Here is a 21,101-nt window from a genome sequence, read left to right on the forward strand (position 1 = left end):
CAATTTTTCATAGAGATAGTAAGTGTCGCGTCAGTTTTATTAAGCAATACATATTTCAAATTATTATCAACTATTTAACTAGCATCGCCCTAAAAGACGTCGGATTCCGTTGCAATATGCCACCCCAAGAATTCCGTTGACGAGATCTCGAACAGGAGCCGGAGTTCCAATCTTTAATGCTTCGTCAACAATCCCAGTCACATTCCTCGTCAGCGAGTTAGTCACCACTTTGGAGACTTGGTTGAACAAATGGTTATCGTTGTTGGTGACCCCGTTCATCATTGTTTGTTGTTGCTGCTGCAGCCGCTGTTGTTCTACGTTTGTGGGGGTTTGAGCTGCTGCAGTGACGATGGGAAGAGGGGGAGCAGCCACGGGCTGGGCTTGCAAATTCGTCGTGGGGGCAACATTTCCCCCGACGACGTTTCCAGTTCCCACCAACCCTGAGGAGACGCCGGATATGGCCGAGAGAATCTGTGCGTACATAGATTTATGTAATGTCTAGCATCTATATTAATTGAGTGAGTGAGTACTTATGTGAACTTGGGTCTAACCTGGTCGACAATCCCTCTCTGTTGTCTCTCCATGATGAGTTCGTCGGCTGCAAGGATTTGTTCGAGAAAGTTGACCTCATCAGGACCAAGGAGAGCGCGAGTTCGTTGATAAGCTCTGTTCACGGCCTCCTCCTCCTCGTGATTCAGCCCCCTCAGGCGATAGTCCTTTGCAATACCCTATAAAGGACAAATGTAATGTAGTTCTAGGTGTAAGGGTCACATCGACAAGTTTATTAAATGGTTGTTGTTGAAAGAGTACCGTGGATATGCAAAGGGTAAAAATCAGTAAGACTTGGGCTCTGGACAACATTGTGAATATGCTCGTATTTAGTAATTACACTCCTATGTGAACTATATTTTCTGGAGAACCCTTCTTTTATTTATAGCATTTTACTCCTGCCCTTGTTCTTGTTGCTTTGCAGCTCTTCTTGTGCAATGGATATATCTGTGACCTGCATGGAGTTGAATAATAAGTATTAGGTATGGAACTGGGGTGGAAGAGAAATGGCATCATCCAAAAAAATTATGCAATTAACGTTCCACAATAATAATGGCACCAACCATCCACAGTTTTGCTCATAATTAATTTCTGTTCTATGCAAACGCTAATTGCTTGTAGGACATGAAATAGATAATGCAACAGGGAGTTCAGACTAGTTCAGAGAGGTTGATTATAATCATATGACATTTTTACAGAGCGTCTTATCGCATTTATTTTGGAAATAGGAGTAATTAATTTGCAAAACTGGCTGTCTACGATTCGCACATGCGAGTGTTTGCGAATCTGGAGGGTGTACGGCCCTGGGGGGCTGAGTGAAGAGGGTGAGGGACGGCTGAGAAGCTAACGGTGCACACAATTGCCAATGCAGTCTGTAAACTAAAGGGAGTCCGAGCACATCTGATCCACTCTCTCTCTCCAACAATAATTTTCGCATTTGCATGTAACGCACAACAAGTGTGAGCAATATCGTTCTTGTCTATATCCATCCCTCGCTGGATAAGCTAATACTACTACTGCTCCCGTTCTGCTTATCATTGAAACCTTGACGATTACCCCATTGTTATGGAGTAGTCGTCGCCTGTGCAACAACGACGAAAATGTTGTGGAATATTCACACTAATTTTTTTTGCTCTTCTTGGGATGTGGTTCGCTCTACTTTCGAAATTTAAATTAAGGAATAAAAAAGTGTGTAGCACCAGCAGTGCGTCATCTATTTTACGTAAAATTACAAATCGTTCCGTAATTGGTGGGGCACAGGAACGAAGGGTGAATGATCCACCAGCAGCAGCTGTAAAACCTTGTCGTCATCAAATATTTAGGTGAATGAAGGATCTCCAGAAATCTAGTACTCCAAAAATGTCCTCCACCATGTCGCAAGGAGCAAAGCGAGCGTGGAAATTGCGTAAGTTCTTTAAAAAAATCATTTAAGTACTTTGGCTCTGAAGAATTTGATTGGACGCGTATTTGAGTGCTATAAATAGGTTGTAGAGAGATGTTCACATTATCACTAATATGGCCTCACGTGGTTATCTGTAGCTGGGGTTATTAAAAAGTGCGTGTTATGGATGAAAGACGAACTGTACCAGTAGTAGTAAATTTATTTGAAATCCGATAATGGTCGACTTACTCAACAAGAAGTGTTTTAACAAACATGATCAACTTTTCCATTGAGTGAGTGAGATTTCGATTAATTGAGATGAAGAGATTACTGACTAACTACCAATTTCATGTTAATTTCATGCGTAGTTTATTTTGCTTTGGGTGATAATACAAATAAAAACACTTTAGTCTGCCCTCTTTACTGATTTACTACTACTGAAAATAGAGTAGTATTAGTTCACACTTTGTTAATAATTATTGTCAAAAATTCTCAATTTCTGTCTCGTTGCCAATCTGAGATCATAATACTACATCATATTTATGTTGGTAATAAGGTTTGATCTGAAAATGGATATTTCGCATCAAATTTTGCTGAATGGGCTGTAGCAGATATATTTTTTAATAATATTGTTTTCCTGTACCATACAAAGTAGCGATGAACTCCGCTCGGATGAACCTGTTACAATAATTGAATCAAACCTTCGCAGTCACAGTGAATTAATATAAATAATTGAACACTAGGGATTTTAGCAAGTAAATGAAAAGCTGGCGACAAAGCTTCATCTGTCATAAATAAAAATTGCATTACAGTGCAGGTCCCATTTTACATTTTGTTTCCACTTTCCGATGTGTGACGCGACTGAAATTGTGGTTTTTGAGCTTTTGATTCTTGAAACGTGATTTTGAACGGTTCTGTTGAAAATAATTCACGACAACAAAGACAAGGAAGAGGTAGGCAGACATAAATATATTAGCAATCCAATATTTATGTGGTTAGAGCTGCTGTTAAATTTTATGACGATTGGCATGAGTCACGCTCATTTCACTTATTGAACAGAGAGATAAATTAAACCTGGTTTAATATTCTTAACGTTCTGATTTGATGTTTGAAAACGAGGGTGATGTCGAAAATTCTCGTTTCTCGCCATATTTTTGTGCTATTCCTCTTAAAGATTAGTTTTACTGAAATTTCCCATTGCCAAGTATATATGATCTGTATGTAATACTTTGGTTTGGTAGGTCACAGCGGCAAAATGCGTTTTTAGTGTATTGCACATTTGTTGGATTCAACGACCAATAAAGTGGAGTTCCGGTGATGGCACCTACTCACTCATTAGCTTTTTTGTTGATAAATAATTGCTGCATCATGTTTATTTTACAGTTCAAGCAATCTCCATTAAAAAATTGAGTTACTGGCTGGAGTGGTAGGAAATTAATTAAATGAACGGCATTTATTTTGTTCATTAAGCACTTCTTACCTCTGAATCTAGTTCAACGTGTATAGTTTCGCTTACATGATCTTGGAGTCATTGTCATTCAGGGACAGGATGAAAACACGCTAGTAAAATATCACTATTAATAAACTAAAAACTATCACGCTACAAAGCAGAGATATTCATTTAAAAAAACTTTGTTACTACTCAAAGAGAAAAGTAAAACTTTTGAGATCAGACGTAAAAATTAATTAGAATTTTTATGGTTCCTCGAGCGCATCTTCAATTTTTACAAACGTTGAGTAAACTGAAGCAAGTTCATCAATCTTGTAAAAAGTAGTCGTATGTAGACCTGCTGCATTGCACTAATATATGTAAACTGGTAAAAAACGCTTGAAATGATGTTGAATTGCTGATGCTGTGGATTATTTAGTTGGATGTTGCGAGAGAATTATGACACGAGTCCAACTTCCAACACCTCCTCATTTAATATCGCTGCTATCACGGTGGCGAACAGGATTCGCGTAGTAAAATTCTAGAAAAAGCTTAATGTGGTAATTTTACCTACAGACGTAAACCTTCAGGTTTCAAGGTGAAATTAAATGCAATAATTTTTGCATTGATTATTGAGTCCACCCAGATACAGATTTAACCAACTAATATTTTCCATTATCTACTTATTTAGTGAGGAGATTAGGGAAGAAGAAGGTTGCCTAAATAACTGATATCAGTATCTGGTGAAGTAGTGTGTGTACAATACATACACACACAAGTTGGATAACTTGCAAGAAAATCAACCATAATAGGATTTAATTTAATGAACCATGTTCTTTCCTACTGCAATCTTTAAATGGTTTTGCCTTCTTGACTTCTCTGTTCTGAAGATGTATCCAATTGGTCGTAAAATTGCCCACTGTTAGAAATAATATAGTATGGTTTTTGGTTATATTATAAACGACGGAGGTTGACTTATTTTGAGGGTTGGTTATCATCAGATTAGCTGTCCTTCCATATATCAGGATTGTATTTCAAAAGAGATTCTTGCCCTGCAGTTAACCTACTAAGGAGGGGAAAATGGTTTGTTGTTAATAAAAAAATATTAGTATGAAAGTTTGCCAAAAAAAGTCATAGAGGGTATTCATTGAGGGTATTCATTAGGACTTCGCATGTTCGCATCGCAACATAACTTTTTCGAAATTGCGAATTTTGCGAAGCAACAAAGTGAACACACTTTGTTGACACTTTGAAAAATTTGCGAAAATTTGGTATACAAATGTCTCGAATTTTGCAATGGGAAAAATGTTAATTTCCATTAGTTACCGAAGTTTTGCGTCTGAAATTTACCAAATAAGAAATTTTAAAAATTCCAAACCCCAAACTTCCGTAACCAATAGAGATTTATGGAGTTTTCCTATTGCAAAAGTGAAAAATATTTTGCGAACTAAATACTAGCCTTGGAGATGCGCAAGTTCGCAAGTCAATTTTCAAGCCAATAATTTTTGCGAACTTGCGAACTTTATTGTTTTGCGAACGTTGCTAACGATGCGAACTCGAAATGAATACCCTCATTATTTCTTCGTATACTTAGTATTCTTCGTATCGTAAAATAACTTACGACGCTTACGAGATTTTGTAAGCTTCGTAAGATTTTCTCATCGAAAAACGCGTTACTACGCTTACGATGTTTACGAAGCTTGACCCCTTGTTTTTTCTTCGTAGTTCAAAGCCGAAAATTCTCACTTGTACATGATCATCTAATTTCTTTCTCGCACTCCTATCTGTCACGAAAAGTTTTCAAATTATTCATCCGGTGTGAAATAAATTTTCTGAAATTTGAAAACTTCCAAATAACTCAAGAAGGTAAGACGAATCTAATTTTAAAAAGTGTTCACGAACTAATTTCACAATCAAATTGTAGAAGAAATGGCACCGAGAAAAAAAATAAAAGAAGGAGAAGTGGCGAGTACTAAAATCGGGGATGAAGCAGCAACTAAAACACGAAGATGTTGGACTTCAAAAGAAATCGAATCTGTTTTGCAGCATTTAGTGGATGTCATAAAATCAGGAAAATGTATTGAAAAACCAAACGCTACTTCATTTTATGCAACTCTCCTTCAGAAAGTGATCCTACCAGACTGCTCATCTTCCCAGGTTCATCATCAAGTTGGAAATTTGAAAAAAAAGTACCAACAAACTTTGACATGGAGGAGTCAGACAGGCCAAGGAGTGTTAGCGGAGCATGGAGAGCAGTACTTTAAGGGTAAATACGCTTTAATTTAAAGTATCTTATCATGATTAGGCCAGCGTATAATTTTTCTCGGTATTCAGATACAATTAAGCAAATGTGCCCTCATTTTGATACCCTGGACGAGATATTTGGAGAGAAGCTCAGCATCAACCCTCCATTCACTCTGGATTCCTCTGAAATAAATAATGACAACGGTCAGCAAGTCCCGGCGGATAACTTTTTTGACTTGAACGACCATTTAACAAACGTTCAAGAAGTCGGACCGTCACAAGATAACCCAATTATTCGCACTGGAACTAAGCGAAAATCTCGGTCGCCGATCCCCTCCTCAGGATCAAAAGCGTTGTCAGATCTCATCATGCGACAAGAAATGCATAAAGCGGATATCGAATTTCAACGAGAAAAATGGGACTTTGACAAGCATCAGAAAGAACTACAACTTGAACTACCAAAACAGCAATTTGAAGTAGAAAAGGAGGTAAAGTTTAAACAGTTTGAGCTAGAGCAAGAGAAAATCCGGAACCAGTTTGAGGTGGAAAAATATCGAATTGATCAAGAGATGAAATTCAAGCTAGAAATTGCCAAATTACGTACACCCGTTCAAAATAATTAATTAGTTTGGTCTTACACTTAACTTATAGGCTTAAATGAATTGTTAAAAAAAATTCGTTTGTTAAATTTTTAGTTGCTTACTCGTAAAAAATGTGGCAACTCAATAAACTTTGTAATATAATTTACAAAAACTACAATCCCAACTTATTAATCACAAAATAAAAAATCTCCTCTCGTTTTGCATTTCGGTAAACATGATGATGTGGGGGGTTTATTTCATCCTCGTCTTCAAAGTAATCATCCCCTTCAGACGGTTTGTCGAGAGACTCCAGAATAATGTTATATAAAATGCAACAAGCAGAGATCCATTCGCACGCCAGTTTGTGTCCACCCTCGTCGTTAATGCGCGCACGAAGTTCTTTTAGACTGCAAAATGTTTCTTTCAAGACTCCAAATGTACACTCGATTTTCACCCGATAACTTGCGAAATATTTATTGAAACCCTTTCTTTGTCTCTCATTGCCAAAGTTGGAGTTCCTGCGAAAGGGAGTAACAACTTTGTCTGTGACCGGGTATGCAGAGTCTCCAGCAATCCATTGACCTTCAGATAAAAATAGTTCGGGATGTTTTCCAATCTTCGAATTGCTGAAGACACGGGCGTCATGTGTTGAACCAGGATATCCAACAAAAATATTGATTATTTTTCTAGAGTTGTCACATACGGCCTGGAGCTGAATAGAATAATTTTGCTTCCGGTCAAAGTACGATTCTGGATCAGTGTTGGGAGATTCTTCCAAATTAATGTGACTTCCATCAATGTAACCGATGCACTTTGGCAACTCAGCTTCCATTGAATTTTCGATAACCTTCCGGTCTTCTTGAGATGGCCACTTGATCCAATCGTTCTTTAAATGAAGCAGAGCCTACATTTACACAAATAAAATTGTGCATGTATGAGAGGCGTATGAGGTATTAAAACTAAAGTCGGACCTTAATCACTCGTCTAACTGACATCATCACAGTGCCACCGTCTCCAACACCAAATAAAGCTGCCACGTTTCCTACTCCTGACGCTGTACCGTTGGTTCCAAACTTGTATAAAGCAATTGCTAGTTGTTTTTCGATTGGAATTTGTTTCTTCGTTACTTCTTGAAAAACAGAGTGGCATCTAATCATTTCCAGAATTCTTCCAAAGTCAAATCGTGTGACACGAAGATATTTCTTGAACCGAGTGTCGTCATACGAGGCCAACACACTGAGGTACCATTCATCTGATTTTGGGACTCGAATTCTCGGAACAGAACACCGTTGCGACTGAATTACTGCAATAATTTCAAAGTATTCCAGAATTTGCTGGTCGATTTCTCCCTCATCTTCAGTTAGGATTGCGGTAGCTGCAGCATATTCCCCAATATCACTAACTAGTTTTAACTTTTTCGACACTCGAGGCATTGTAGTAAGTAGATTTGATGATTAGTTAATTTTTATTAAAGCTTAAATCGGGTGCAATTTATGAATACAGCCAAAAGGATCTAATTTTTATGAAATTGTGAATTTTTACGATGTTTTTTGTGTGGGGCGTTCATAATTAGATCGTAAGCTTCGTAAATTATTTTACGATACTAAGGATACGAAGAAATAACGAATACCCTCATAGTTTTGCAACATTTTGTCTTTTCTTCATTTATGTATATGTAAATGGTGGGATGCCGTTTATCAATTTTGAATTTCAAAATTGATGCAATGCACATCATTCAAAATTTGAATTGCATACAATACATATACAAAACTACATTTGCCGTCTGAAATTCAAAGTTTAATTTAAATTGTTCGATATTATGTATTAAGTTAAAAACTAAATTGCTAAATATTTAATTTAGATTTGGCCCAACAAGTATTTAGCCTAAAACCGCCTATATCTTGAGAATGGTCAGACAGTGATGATGACCAGTTCTTTGCAGATCATATTCGCCAGTAAAATACGAAGAGAGATAAAATTACGAGCATTCCACTTCTACCAACCAACGGTCAACTTGCACCAAATATGGCAACTTGCAAGGCATTGTTCGTTGAATTTACAACGAAGTAACTCCTACGTACTTTCTTATGACGAATAATGACGATCGTATATTTTTTTGCGATAGCATAGAGCAGCACATGATACTGTTCATTAAGGTTGCATAAAATAATCCTTATGCATATGTTATGTAGTTATTATGATGTGGTCAAGATTGAATTGCAAATATATAACATGAATTCGTGATAGACTCGCTTCGATAAGTTAGACTCAATAGATGGCCGACAATAATCACTCGGAAGCGTCAGTCATCACACACAGCAAAATATCCTACCTAGCCTAACTAATTTAATGTATAATAATGTCTTCGAGGTTCTTGTACTTATTTTAATCCCACTGTTTTGTCGAGTTTATTATTTAAAATTGCGTGGCGTTACGCAAAAGACTTGCATTTTATTGAATGCAAGAGCAGCAGGCGAGTGCAATCAATGTTAGGCGATGAAATTCGCATGTTCTTCTCGGTTTTGGCAATAAATAAGCTGCAGAACTATAGTGCATATATTTGTATACGATGCTTTATTGAGTGAGAAGGTGAATGAAGAGATATACTTTATTTTGGCCAACTCCTTCCTATTTCATTATGCAAGTTTAGTCAATATGACTTGCGTTTGTTGTTGTAATATTCATCATCTTTCGAACTGAATCTGTCTTCCGCAGTATTAGAGTCATGCTATGTTGGTCTGATTTAAGTTCCTCTATTTGCCTGTTGTTGTCACCACCACGTTCACGATTTGCCATTTTTAGTTGGTGGATGCTCGATGCCGTTCAACTTGGCTACACAACAAAATCCATTATCACAACGGGATGCAATTTCACATTCTTTAGCAATTTGTGCATATATGTCTTTGTTAGTACTTATTATGCGACTTGTAATTGCTACGTTCCCTATTAATATTTTCTCCTAAAAAATTTGGTCTAAGAGATTCAAAAATATAGTGTTTTCAATGTATTTCGGCCACTTCTCGAGAGCAAACAAATTGATCCTCCATTAAGTCGTACGACTTATTGTTCCGGACTTGCAGTTCTGGCATATCGGTCGACGGTTCTCTTCGGCTGGATTATTTCTATGTCTCGGCTCCAACATGCGATGGTGCGTGACATGGTTTTATTTGGGAATTAGTTTTTAGGGAATTGGCAATAAATATTTTACGACAAATTGGAAATTCAGAAAAGTGTTTGAAATTAACGTGGCAATTTTCTCAAAATTAAGGAAGGTGACCTGTATTCTTATGTTGCAATTCGGAAGCGCATATTTACTGTTCTAGATTTGAAATCCTGGTGGTAGCACAATAGCAGAGTTGTGTATGAAATGATTCATATATTTGCAAAGATAAGCAGGTTGCAGCATCGATGTTCAATGAACGAGCCATGTTTCATGGAGTGAACACTAGAATCCATGTAGTTGTCCTATCTGTTCTACATGGAGACAACTGCATGGAACCCTCTTCTTGTCTGTACTACTTACTTTGTGTGTTCTTCTGTAGCTCATGCTGGGTCGCGTGTTCCACATTTCGGTTGACAAATATTGAATTGGTGCTAAATATTGATCTTCTTGCTGGTATCCAGAATTCTGGGTGGACATTATTGATGAGTAACATCTGCATATGCCAGAAGAACACACAAGAGTTGACAGAACATCTGCGTCACCAATTTTTTAAAAGTAGGAAAGAGTTTTACTGCTGGAGTCAGTAACCTGTGCAGGAGAGAGGAAAGCTAATGAAATTTCATCCAAACCCACGCCACCGGAACGTTAACGGTTGTGGTACCACCAACCATGTCTACGTAGACCGCGTTCTGCTCGTACTTGAAATCCACTAAACAATTGCAATATGAAATGTGGTACAGGTCAGCATGTCACTTACGCAGTTTCAGTCTTTATCAGACAATTACTTGTTGTAATGTACAAACAATTTGTCACTAAATCAATGTAGAAACCATGTACAGCACACGTTATGCTACCTGTACCATGTACATATTTACGTATGCACATGTCTCTTTTTGAACAGTGGATATTTTTACCGATAGAAAATACAATGCTTTAGTGATATGACGTTGTAATATCCGTTCTACTTGCCACTTTGTGGTCCCCACCTTGTATTGCAACAGGGCACGAGAGCAAATTCTGATTTAAATCGCAAATTTTTTGGTCTGATTTACATTTAATCGACCAAGTCAAAGTTTGCGCAAAATAAATATTCGCAATTTTTTCAAATGATTCTCCTTACTCTTTGCTTTGCTGCTAAAACTTTCAACTTTGCCCTTGCTCGCCCGAGCTGTATTTCGTATGTGGATCAGCCAAAAACAGTTTCTCACGGGCAGATAATACCTTGGGTAATACACTCGATCAGGGCCGTAATGCTTATCTCAATGCGTATTTCTGTTACTCCGATTCATCATGAAATTCAATGTGGACAAATTATTAGATGTGCGAAATTTTGGTAATGTTGGGTGGACAGCAACCAAGTCTTTCACCTTGTTCTTAGGAAGTTGTTGACACACACGGTTGACAGTTCGCCCAAAATTAAGGCAACCAACAAACTTGAAATTGGAGGAAAAGGAAGTTTTTTACACTTTACATATCCTGCACTTGAGATGGTATCAGACAAAAATCTGAAATTTGCATTCTTGTAGAAGTTGCTTTTGTACTTGTTTAAATGTGGTTGAGAGGCTTGAGAGGCTGACCTTATTGCCAATGTCAGTGTCAATAAGTACAGACAGAGTTACTAAAAAATATTCAAACTCATCACTCATGACCAATGATAACTTTGGTATTTACACAAGGATTTTGTCCAACGCACAATCACAATCAACACGATTTGCCAAAAACAATAGAGAACCAACGCAAGCCAGGAAGGATGTGATTCACCACTTCATTTTCCTGTGGTAGCATCAAAATTACGTTCATTATTCAATTGGGTGCTTGCTTTTTATCTCAATGTTGATGTCTATCTTATCAAATTAACCAGCAGAGATGAGGCATCCTGCTCGCAGGATTCAATTCCAAAAAGGACCTTTCCCACACGTTGTCAGTTTGTATGAAAAATAGTTAAATGTTTTGAAATAAAAAATCAACGGTGACATTTCACAAGTGAATCAAAACATCAAAAGTGGTTCGATTCGATCTGCAGTCTGTTTTGGGTGGGAAACTACCTTGACTCAATAATAAAGTAAAAGATAAGCGTACAATAAATAAGGTGAGGTTTTTATCAGCTCGTGCATTACCTTGGGCGGATTGGTGGGTTATACACTTGATTTATTCATTGCAAGTTTCAAATGACAAAAATGGAAAAAGAACTGTACTCGTACGCACTACTTGAAGGAAAATTATGCATACATACATGTCAACCATGAGAATGTTTGCTCTGCCTCTGCAATTTATTTACCAACTCGTTTCGATGGCTGGTTTAGTTAAGTGGAAAGTTGTTAGTAAATAAAATTAAAATTAGCAGACATTACTTACATGTGTACTTATTACACAGCGGATACTTGGCTGGTGTACAATTGTATAGTGCAATCCATACTTTGCATCTGGTCCTGAAGATCTGGTCTTACGTTTGCATTTATTTACATACACAAGTATGTGTAGCTTTGCAATTAATGTCTGGTTTATCGTATTGTTATCTACGTCGAAGTACGAATTATCGTCTGTACTATTATTTTTTACCTACTTGCCACGGCACCACAGTCAGTAAATTACACTCCCCGAGTGACATAATTTGCTCTGCTTAAACACTCTTGGTCCATTAATCATATCTTAATGTGCTCATTATTACAAATTCTTGAAAATGCATCATTCTTGTGTCATCATCACGGTGCATAATACGTGCAGGTGTTGTCGCCATTATGCATTTACAATTCAGCCGATTTATGTATTTCAAGCAAATCACCTTGAGAGAAGATTTTAAAACTTTCCCTCTAGTTGATTACGTCCACATTGCACCAATTTGCTGATGGAGAGTTGATAATAGGTTCTGCGCAATTAAGTAGCACCAACCAATAATACCTATCGTATCGTCACCATCATCGTCAGGATCAAGTCTCAGTCAGTCGTCAGTAATAACTCTTGGTAGCCCATATTATTCATCATTAGTTGAGTTAAATATTTAGGCAGTCTTTCATGTAGGAAGCTTCTTGCTACTGGCAAATATTTTTGAGAACTGAATTCTAATTTAACGACGAGACTTTTTTATTACCTTTTTTGGCTCTCTCTCTCTCATTCGCAGTTAAGACAAACGTTGGTCAGTGACAACTTGACAAAGGACGATGGACGAGACTGGTAATCAATTGCCAAATATGAAGTTAAATATGTAGACAGTGATGAGATGATGATGACTTATTGACGCTTCCATCATCACCAACATTGCTGGCAGTAAATACTTCCTCAACGAGGCAATAAAGTCTGTTGACTTTACCTATTTTGAGCTGCACGACGCTTCTTATTTAACTTGCCTTTTTACTTACTTCCAATTTTAGTCAAAACGGCGTTGTTTGTACGGCAGAGTAAATTTGTGTAGCCTGTGCATGTGACAAAATGCATCATCAGTCAACCCATCGAATCGACCGCTGTTGATTGGATGGGTAGGTTTTTGTTTTGAAAATGTTGAGGCTTAAGCCTTACTTTGTAGTAGTCTCATTAGGTTGCAGTTGAATTGATCGGCATATAAATTGCTTTCATATTGTGTGCGAGATGAACGTTTTGCTTGAACCAAGGTTGCGCCAGAGAAGAAAAATACATAGAGGAATCTTTGTACTTCACAAGTCGTGATAATGATTTACAATGTGCTCCAAATATGGAGCACTATCGTCGTTCTTGCACAATGGATTTCCATTCTCAAAAATATTGGCTCAATTTCTTGTGTGAATTGCGATTTTATCATCAGATAATTTGAACGTCTTGCAAACAAAGTTCATGGTACAAATTGTCGAGTTTGATTTCGACGAAATTCTAACTACTTGTGCCGTTGATTCAATAAACCAGTGTATGCGTGTGTAGCTGTCGTACCTCGCTTTTTTGTTATTATTTCTGATGCTAGCAATTGCTGTGTCGAGGGCCATGGCATTTTACGACACTTGAGAAAATTATCACCTCTTTGCAAAATTCTAACTGCGTGAGAATTCAAGGTGAATCAAATATTACGACTGAGAAATACAAGCTCATTTTCCTTGCTGTCGACAATCCAGCGCAAAATTATCTCAAAAGTGCTACATTTATGTTATCATTTCTTCTTTTGGTGATAATGACGAAGAAAAACCAGCGGAATCCCATCCCCTAATTGGCCCTCTTTTTCTTATCAATGTGTTAGCAAAGTAGCTAACTATGTTATGGATGCTTACTTACTTTACCCAATAGTGGCAGTGTATGTATTTACATACAGTGGTATGAAGTATGCAGTGTAGTGACATGGGGTGACGAATATTGTTAATAGAAACGTACTTGCCTAATTACACTTGAGATTTAAGTGTGAAGTTGACAATTTTTGTTTGCTTTTACAATCGATGTTTATTCAATGTCGCATACGTACATAGTTTATTGCTTTCATGCCAATTTTGTGGTCCGTGGTTGACATTTGCATTTAATGGAAACATTAAACATTTTCATTGTCACTTGACAAAGGAGGAGTTGAACATCTTGTATTGCTTTACATTTGCATCATCGTTCTTACGTGCGTATTTACGTACATACGTCGTCACTTTGTCGGGCGTAGGCTGTCATTCATTATTGCCAAATTATTCAACACTTATTTTGCAAAAGTTTGCGCTTATTTCTGCAGAATGCCACCCTGACTAAATAATAATGCATTTAAGAGTTATAAAACACCTGGTGAAGGTTATAATAGTGCATTATTTTTCAATATTATTGTAGCATTCTTGTTAGTTTCGCCTTATCACATCCAAATTAATTTATACTGGTGACCACAACCTTTTCCCCTATTAGAATTGGTATTGGTTGCAGGTGCAGCTATTTATTAATTTGCATGGTTCTGTTTAATGGCGTTTCGCATTCGAAAAAAAATATTGTAAAAATCGTACTACCAACTACGCCTGATCTAGTGAATCAGATGATGACTGATTATCGACTCTGATTTGAACTGGACTAAGGAAAAAGTTTAAGTCCTAAGTTTAAACTCGGTCATGTTGGATTAAAAGAAGTGGGAACGAAGGATGTTGGATACATTGTATCAATTTAACAGGAACATGTAAACAAGTGTTCTATCTGATGTAAGATGAATTGTTCTAGTTTTTTCTCATTGAGATGCCCATAAAATACAATTTAGGTGGAGCTAAGCCAAAGCCGAGTCTCTGTACATGTAAAATCGTTTAATAATCCTTGACTTAAAAGGTAGTTGCTGTGCATATGTACAGAGCTTACAGGTAGCTTCCTCCTTGTAAACTATAATGAGACGTTGTGACGTGACATTTTTTTACGTTTTAAAGCACACACCTGGTTTTAGGCTCTGTTGTAGGACTTTATCGCAAAAGATTAGTTTGCAAATTGGATAGCGATCTGAATTGCATGTGATTTATAAGAAATATATAGATGACGTATGTTTTAACTCATAAACAGACCGCTGTCTCCATTCTTCTAAGTACGTACTATGCATCTTGAACATTCTTGCCAAAAAATATTTGTTGGCCGAGGTCGAACAGATACAGGATTGCAGACCGTAAATTAAATACTTTTCTAGTTTGCTCATAAAGAATATATTTTTTGGCTTGGAACTTGGGCGAAAATCTGTAAGCTCTTAAGACCCAAATTGGTGTTGTTGCCCAGAGGAAAACTTTAAGATTGTGGCAGAAACGGCCAATTTTAATTGGCTGAAACTTTTGCTGTACTTTTTTTTACATTTGTTCCATTGCTCAACACGAAACTTCATGCTTTGAGTGCATCATTCTCGCCAATGATGATAATTAAAGTACAGAATTGGGAGACGAAATCAACTGTGTCTGAAATTTTATGTAATAATAACCCTGGATGATTGGGCAACACCAAGTAGGACACTCGTCGATCCAACTCGCATTAGCATGCCAGAAGGCTTCGTGACGTAAATTGGAGGTTTCCATTAACATTCGTCCAGAACATCTCTGAAATAAGATATGCTGTGCCTTGGAGTTGTGTGAGTGAATCACACTGAACGCACCCCAACATAATTAGAATGGTAAAATGGGAATACGAGGATAATTTAATGCACAGTCACGAATTGTGGGAGTAAAGGACGAAAGTTTGGACGTCTTGGAAAAATGAAGAGATGATAATGACGTGAGATGGAAGTTATGGTTGACTGTAGTCGGCCGGATGTTGCCTTTGTTTTAATAAAGTTGATGTGGAACTTGAGTTCCCCTCATTTTTGGAACAAACACTCCTTGCTGAAGGTGTCTCAAGTGAAAAATAATACATTTTTAGCATTTATCCAGGGACAAAGATGTGCATATGTGTGATACCACATAATGATGGGTTGATTTAGCCATTTGTGGGTGCCAGAAATCCTTGAGCATAAACACTTCATGCCACGAAGGTGTTATGGTTTTTTTTTCTGGAGAGGCGAGATTGCCAATAATTTTGCAAACTTGAGGAAACTTAAAATTCAAAAAGTTGAAAGTAGTTAGATATAATTGTTCCCGTTGAATGGGCTGGTCGTTCTTTCTCATTGGGTTTGCGTTGGCTGTTGGAAAGATTTTTCACCAAGTTGGGTAGGTCATGACAATCAGAGCGATGGATGCAGCCTATTATGTACGAAGAGTTGTAAATTTAATGGCAAATTGGAAGTGGAAGACAATTTTACGAACACAATGTGCACCACAGTAGAACGAGAGCATAAATAAATTGCAACTGCAGCTCACTTCCGTTGTTTAGTTTTTTGCGTGTATGAATGTGTATGAGCTAGGTTGGGCTATTATTATGTCGTCGCGTCAAACCGCAGTTATGATAACAATAATAATAATCATACTATGAAGCGTACATATTCTCAATGAAATTGACAATAATAACACACCAAAGGCCACACACTATGCGAATATTCATCAAGTTCTAGTTCAAGCTTTTGCTTATAAGCAATTCTGTCACATAAATGTGACAGCATTGCTGCTCTAAAAATTGTTAGCTAACTGTAAATAATTATTTTATTCGCGTCATAAATTTATTCGGAATATGAGAAAACATCACGAACGAAGCAGCAAGGAATTCACGTTCTGTAAAGATGATGAAGTAATGATACACTATGAACATAATAATACGATCTGTATGAAAGGTTTTCTCGGAAGGAACTGGTTGAGCAGAGATCAATTACTTTTTTTATTAGTGCAGGATTCTCAGACCTATGAATTAGGTAAACTTTAGTTTCCCGTAATTTCATTGGCACAGTTTGATTTTCCAATTAACTTTTTTCAGGTTTGTTGTTGTGATTACATGACAAGTGTCAATCAAGTTTACCGTTTGTTTTCATTTAATGTGGTTGTAGCTGATACATAATATGCGAGAAACTAATAATGAGAACTGGTGTAAATGTGATCTATGATTCGTTTCATCTGTCATGAGACCCGACTGACTGGTTTATTGCTGCCGTTTGTTCTCCTCACGATGACGAGGAAACTTGAGCTAATCACCGACTCACAAAATTCATGAAGAGAACATCTCCATCTGCGATAGATAAGGGATAAATCTCTTAAGTACATATACAAGAGTATAGGATAAATAAACCAATGAATTCCTCCTCCAATCCAACCAACCAGAGAGAGTTGAAAAGACGCCTTGTAAATAACTTATTAGATTTACAACGGCAATTTTTCTTTTGATTTGGTTCAACCATAACAATATATGATTCGTATATAGCATCATCTGTGCGGCGGAGAATGATGGGTTTTTATCATGAATGATGAGTGGTTTAATTGTTGCCAACTTATTGATATGGCAAGAAAGGATGCAAAATTGGGCCTCCAATTCCTGCTTTATAATTTACGATTTTATCTGACAAGACAAACTTCGACTATGTTAGAAATTAGGGAATTAATATATGAGGTTCTCTATTTAAAAAAATAAGCCGATTCCAAGTGCTAATTCAGAGATGAATGAAGAAGACTGCTCTTTGCCATTGTTGTTGAACAGTTGTTTGTCTTGTGCTCCTTCTTCTTTGCATCTGATTGATGACACTTGAGTGCAATCAATGACGAAATTGAACACCACTGATCACACTTTTCCTATTCAAGCAGATTATCAATTTTGTCGCTGCAGGGTATCCGATACCTACATGATCATCAGCGTTGTTGAAATCCCTTTTTTGCACTTTACGACTTTGACTGAAAATAATGGTTTCTTTGTTTTTCAATTACAGAGGAGTTTCCTGCTCACGCTGCAAATGTGAATTCCGTGTCATTGGGCCACAAGTCGGGCAGAGTACTCGTTACTGGCGGTGGGGACAAAAAGGTCAACCTATGGGCCGTGGGGAAGCCAAATTGTATTATGGTAAGACTGCATGTGTCCATTCGTTTATGTGTGTGTGTGCTGTGCCGTATTGTAAGTAATTCATGCTCTCAAAGTCTTCTCGTCATCTTTTTTTGTGTTCTGTCGTGTCTGTCTTAACTCATTGCATTTCATTTATAATAATGCACAGCAACCGCAGTAGCACAACCGAGATTTGCAATTTGGTGTTGCAATCTGCTTTTAATTGTCTAGCTACACTGCACTTTATTTAATTGACGAGTAGAGCGAAAACTTTCCTTGATGAATTAAAGTAAAATAGTCCGTTTACAAATTTTGCACCATATTAGAAATACGTGACAGCAACATGAAAGAATAGATTTTCCACTCAACTTGAGTTTTAGATCAGCAACTCCAAGCGATCCAACACTGTTTCAGACATGCACAAAATAGTCTGCATAAAAAGTGCATCTTATTTTTTGTATGCAAAATCCTGCTGCAATCATCCATTTCCTTTTTGGTCTTTTAGTCGAAAAGCGTAAAACATGCGCCAATTGCTGCTGTGTATAGCGAAACAAAAACAAGCGATGACGGTTTAAAAGTCGGCTGATATTTTTGCTGCGTGCAAGAGTACAGTTAATTTAAGTAAGGACGAAGCCTATTTATTTAGGCTTAAAGAAAGTTTAAACAACTCGTCTTATTTATTAAGAGGATTAAAGTGCAAAGGCATTCAGTTAACATAACACAACACTTTATTTGGAAGAGACTGAATACAAATTGTTGCGTTGCATTACATTTTGCATTCAGTAGAAACAAGGGGAACAGAGGATTTCAACAAGTTGAGTTATTTTGTGCTGGTTTGAAAGCCCTCGTTTTGATAATGAATAGATGATGATGATGACAATTCACACTTTTCCGACATGAATAACCCTCGTCTTTCAGGAAAGGCGAAATTAGCAAACCTCCAATAAACGAACCAACAAGAAAAGGTGTCCATGTCACTGACCATTTAAATTATTCAATTGAGCTAATTGGCAATATTTGAGTGTATATAGTGTGTACATACTTGGTTGAGTAGCGTACTGGGTTTTGCTAAAGGTGTGTCCCATGTGTGTCGCATGACTAATCTCGAACACTTTCACGTCTGCGATACATTTTGTCGTCATTAAATTGCCAGAGTTGTATCCCTCCCCGCTAAATAGTAGGAACTCTGATGTTTATTTGATGCGAAATGAGGTATGTTGGCCACATGGTTGATTTGATGGGGAGTTCGCGTGTCGACACATGTTACTCCGCCGACCAAAAGCCTTATGCTGACGAATCCTTACCTAAGCAATTGACCTAGCTCATAGCTGCTGGAGTAATGATTTTCCTTTGTAAGTGCAGTCACTGCCCTAATCCTAAGTGAAAGTACAACTCACTCACTCGCTCGCCTGGGTTGCAGAGGTTTCGACAAAGTACAAAAATGAATGTCGGAATGTATGTTGCAATTATTCATTCATTTTTTGAGTGACTTATTGATCCTCAACCAAATCAGACGTGACTTTATTTTTATATATTTGCACCAATCCTTCTAATCGGTCACATTCACCATCACTTGCAAGTATACACAAGTGTACAATCCACACTCCTGCCAAAAAATGAGGGCTGGGTTCACTCCCTTGCAGTGCGTTGGCGTTGCATGGCGTTGTTTAGTTAGCATGCAGGCACGCATACTTAGCAGAGACCTCATTCGGATGGATTGGGTCATGTCATGTTTTCTGTGATCTGATTTACTAGCCACAGCCAGACCCACCTGAACTTGTAATCGTCCTTCTGACTCTAATTACTCTGTATTCACGCGAATCGAATTTTAATGAAATTCCGCTGCAGTGCTGGGTGGATCTAAACATTTGAATGACAAGTTAATCCAATGATGATTTGAAATCATAGCATCAACGTCGTCGTGTTTCTATTTTATTGCTATCGTATGCCTTTAATAAGTTTCTCCAAATGAGATTTTTATTGAGATTTGAAAGATGTCGAGATAGCCGTTTCAGGGAATGCTCGCTCGCTCTGTCCTCTTTGCAGCATTTCAAATCGAAATAATTCAAATTTCACTGATATCCCCTTCGCTCGTCTCACAATGAAATGCAACCGTTGCTGGCGACGCGATGCTACTGATGACGAAACCCCAATCAGGCTGCATACTGTTTTATACACCTTTCTTGTAATTTTCTCATTCTACGTGAAAAATGTGGTATGAAATTTAGTTCGATATTCAGCTGTCCCAATAAGTTTTAAAGTACAACAAGGATTTATATTACCTATGAAGGTTTCATGACTTGAGCGCATTAGTGAAAGTAGAACAACTATTTAATAACCATGTTTTCAACAGAAAGTATAATGCAGAAGATTGGTAGTAAAAGTGGATTCTTTTGCATGCTTGTTAGATCCGTAAACAAGAAGTAGGATTGAACGGTATCGTTAACAATCAGCTTTTCGCGTAAAAAATGCAATTAGATTTTTTCCATTCGATTAAAATTATTGATTCTTAACTGGTTTCATAAATGACGGAGTTATTGGTCAAGATTATGGTGTGTCTTACGTACAGGGCTGGTTTCCATTCATTCATTCACAGTTTACATTTCATGTGCCTGACATTGTGTGTGTGTGGGTGGTGGGATAACATTTGTCCAATTTATTTTTTACACGTTATTTGCTCATCAATCGACAAGAATACATAATCGATTCATGCGAGCCAGGGTTCGATCGAAGGATACGTACGTATGCAAATATGAATAATATTATATGTGCAATCTTTGCTTGTTGTACGTCTCTCCACTGGTGCCATTCTTTTAAAGATGTCTGCTCTCGAAATGTGTGAGCATAATTATGCATGATATGCTCATTACGGAACTGCCAATGATTGGAAATTGGACATTGATACCTCTTGATTGGATTGATATTGATTTTACTCGTCATCATCATCGCCATGTATCCAATAAGAAGGGGAATGACGACGCAGATGAAGATGTGGGTTGAAACTAATTGGTACGCATTGAGCTATAATAAACAATCGTAATTTGATTAAGGAAAAGGAGAGAGCGAATAACTTTGCAGAAAGAATCTGTCAATGGCACGTCAATTATTGTGCCGTTACATTTGTGTGGGAAGAGGAGACAGAAATGAATACTTTTTTAAAATAAAATCATTATTATTCCCATTCCAAATCATTATTATTGCAGCTCTTTCTTCATAGTCCGTCCTCCGTGATTGATTGTAGATTTGTTTTGGCTGTGATTTTGTTTTGTTTTGCGGTTTTAGAAAAGCGAGAAAATTGGCATAGATAAATAATTGCGGAATTCATAAATAAAATGTCTGGCAATTTTAGAAATGAGAAAATGAAATGACAAACAGTTTTATTCTTATTTGAAAGAAACAATAATAAATATCATCATTTTCTTC

At 37.3% G+C, this 21,101-nt stretch overlaps 3 protein-coding genes and 1 long non-coding RNA gene across 4 annotated transcripts in view; 2 read left to right on the top strand and 2 right to left on the bottom strand.

Annotated features, from left to right (window-relative positions):
* Positions 1-3: 3 nt before the first annotated feature.
* On the bottom strand, positions 4-971 carry LOC110855992. The gene is made up of 3 exons (XM_022104432.2): positions 811-971; positions 552-728; positions 4-471 (listed from the first exon to the last, which is right to left on the bottom strand). Exons 1-3 carry the CDS (start codon positions 859-861, stop codon positions 79-81), a joined length of 621 nt encoding a protein of 206 aa, XP_021960124.1. The 5' UTR covers positions 862-971; the 3' UTR covers positions 4-78.
* Positions 972-1,406: 435 nt separating this feature from the next.
* LOC110855880 (katanin p80 WD40 repeat-containing subunit B1) overlaps positions 1,407-21,101 on the top strand; it is a 32,719-nt gene continuing 13,024 nt past the window's right edge. Inside the window, exons 1-2 of the mRNA XM_022104274.2 lie at positions 1,407-1,954; positions 17,569-17,699. Coding sequence (XP_021959966.1) covers positions 1,876-1,954; positions 17,569-17,699 — 210 coding nt within the window. The 5' untranslated portion in view covers positions 1,407-1,875. The remainder of the gene's footprint in view (positions 1,955-17,568; positions 17,700-21,101) is intronic.
* LOC118437533 lies at positions 4,980-6,067 on the top strand. Its single transcript, XR_004836150.1, has 3 exons — positions 4,980-5,436; positions 5,517-5,625; positions 5,694-6,067. It is a non-coding gene; the product is annotated as an uncharacterized LOC118437533 (long non-coding RNA).
* Positions 6,206-7,632, bottom strand: LOC118437532 (protein ANTAGONIST OF LIKE HETEROCHROMATIN PROTEIN 1-like). Its single transcript, XM_035856592.1, has 2 exons — positions 7,156-7,632; positions 6,206-7,088 (listed from the first exon to the last, which is right to left on the bottom strand). The coding sequence occupies exons 1-2, from the start codon at positions 7,615-7,617 to the stop codon at positions 6,357-6,359; spliced, it is 1,194 nt and encodes a 397-aa protein (XP_035712485.1). The 5' UTR covers positions 7,618-7,632; the 3' UTR covers positions 6,206-6,356.

Source organism: Folsomia candida, unplaced genomic scaffold (genome assembly GCF_002217175.1).
Source record: "Folsomia candida strain VU population unplaced genomic scaffold, ASM221717v1 Fcan01_Sc014, whole genome shotgun sequence".
NCBI lineage: Eukaryota > Metazoa > Arthropoda > Collembola > Entomobryomorpha > Isotomidae > Folsomia > Folsomia candida.

What these genes read in the sequence shown, in the direction of transcription:
- LOC110855992 (XM_022104432.2), bottom strand. Translation starts at nt 861, where the DNA reads ATGTTGTCCAGAGCCCAAGTCTTACTGATTTTTACCCTTTGCATATCC. An exon ending in TTACCCTTTGCATATCCACG is followed by an intron (nt 729 to 810) that starts GTACTCTTTCAA and finishes TGTCCTTTATAG; the next exon opens with GGTATTGCAAAGGACTATCG. An exon ending in AGAGAGGGATTGTCGACCAG is followed by an intron (nt 472 to 551) that starts GTTAGACCCAAG and finishes ATGTACGCACAG; the next exon opens with ATTCTCTCGGCCATATCCGG.
- LOC118437532 (XM_035856592.1), bottom strand. Translation starts at nt 7,617, where the DNA reads ATGCCTCGAGTGTCGAAAAAGTTAAAACTAGTTAGTGATATTGGGGAA. An exon ending in CAGTTAGACGAGTGATTAAG is followed by an intron (nt 7,089 to 7,155) that starts GTCCGACTTTAG and finishes GTGTAAATGTAG; the next exon opens with GCTCTGCTTCATTTAAAGAA.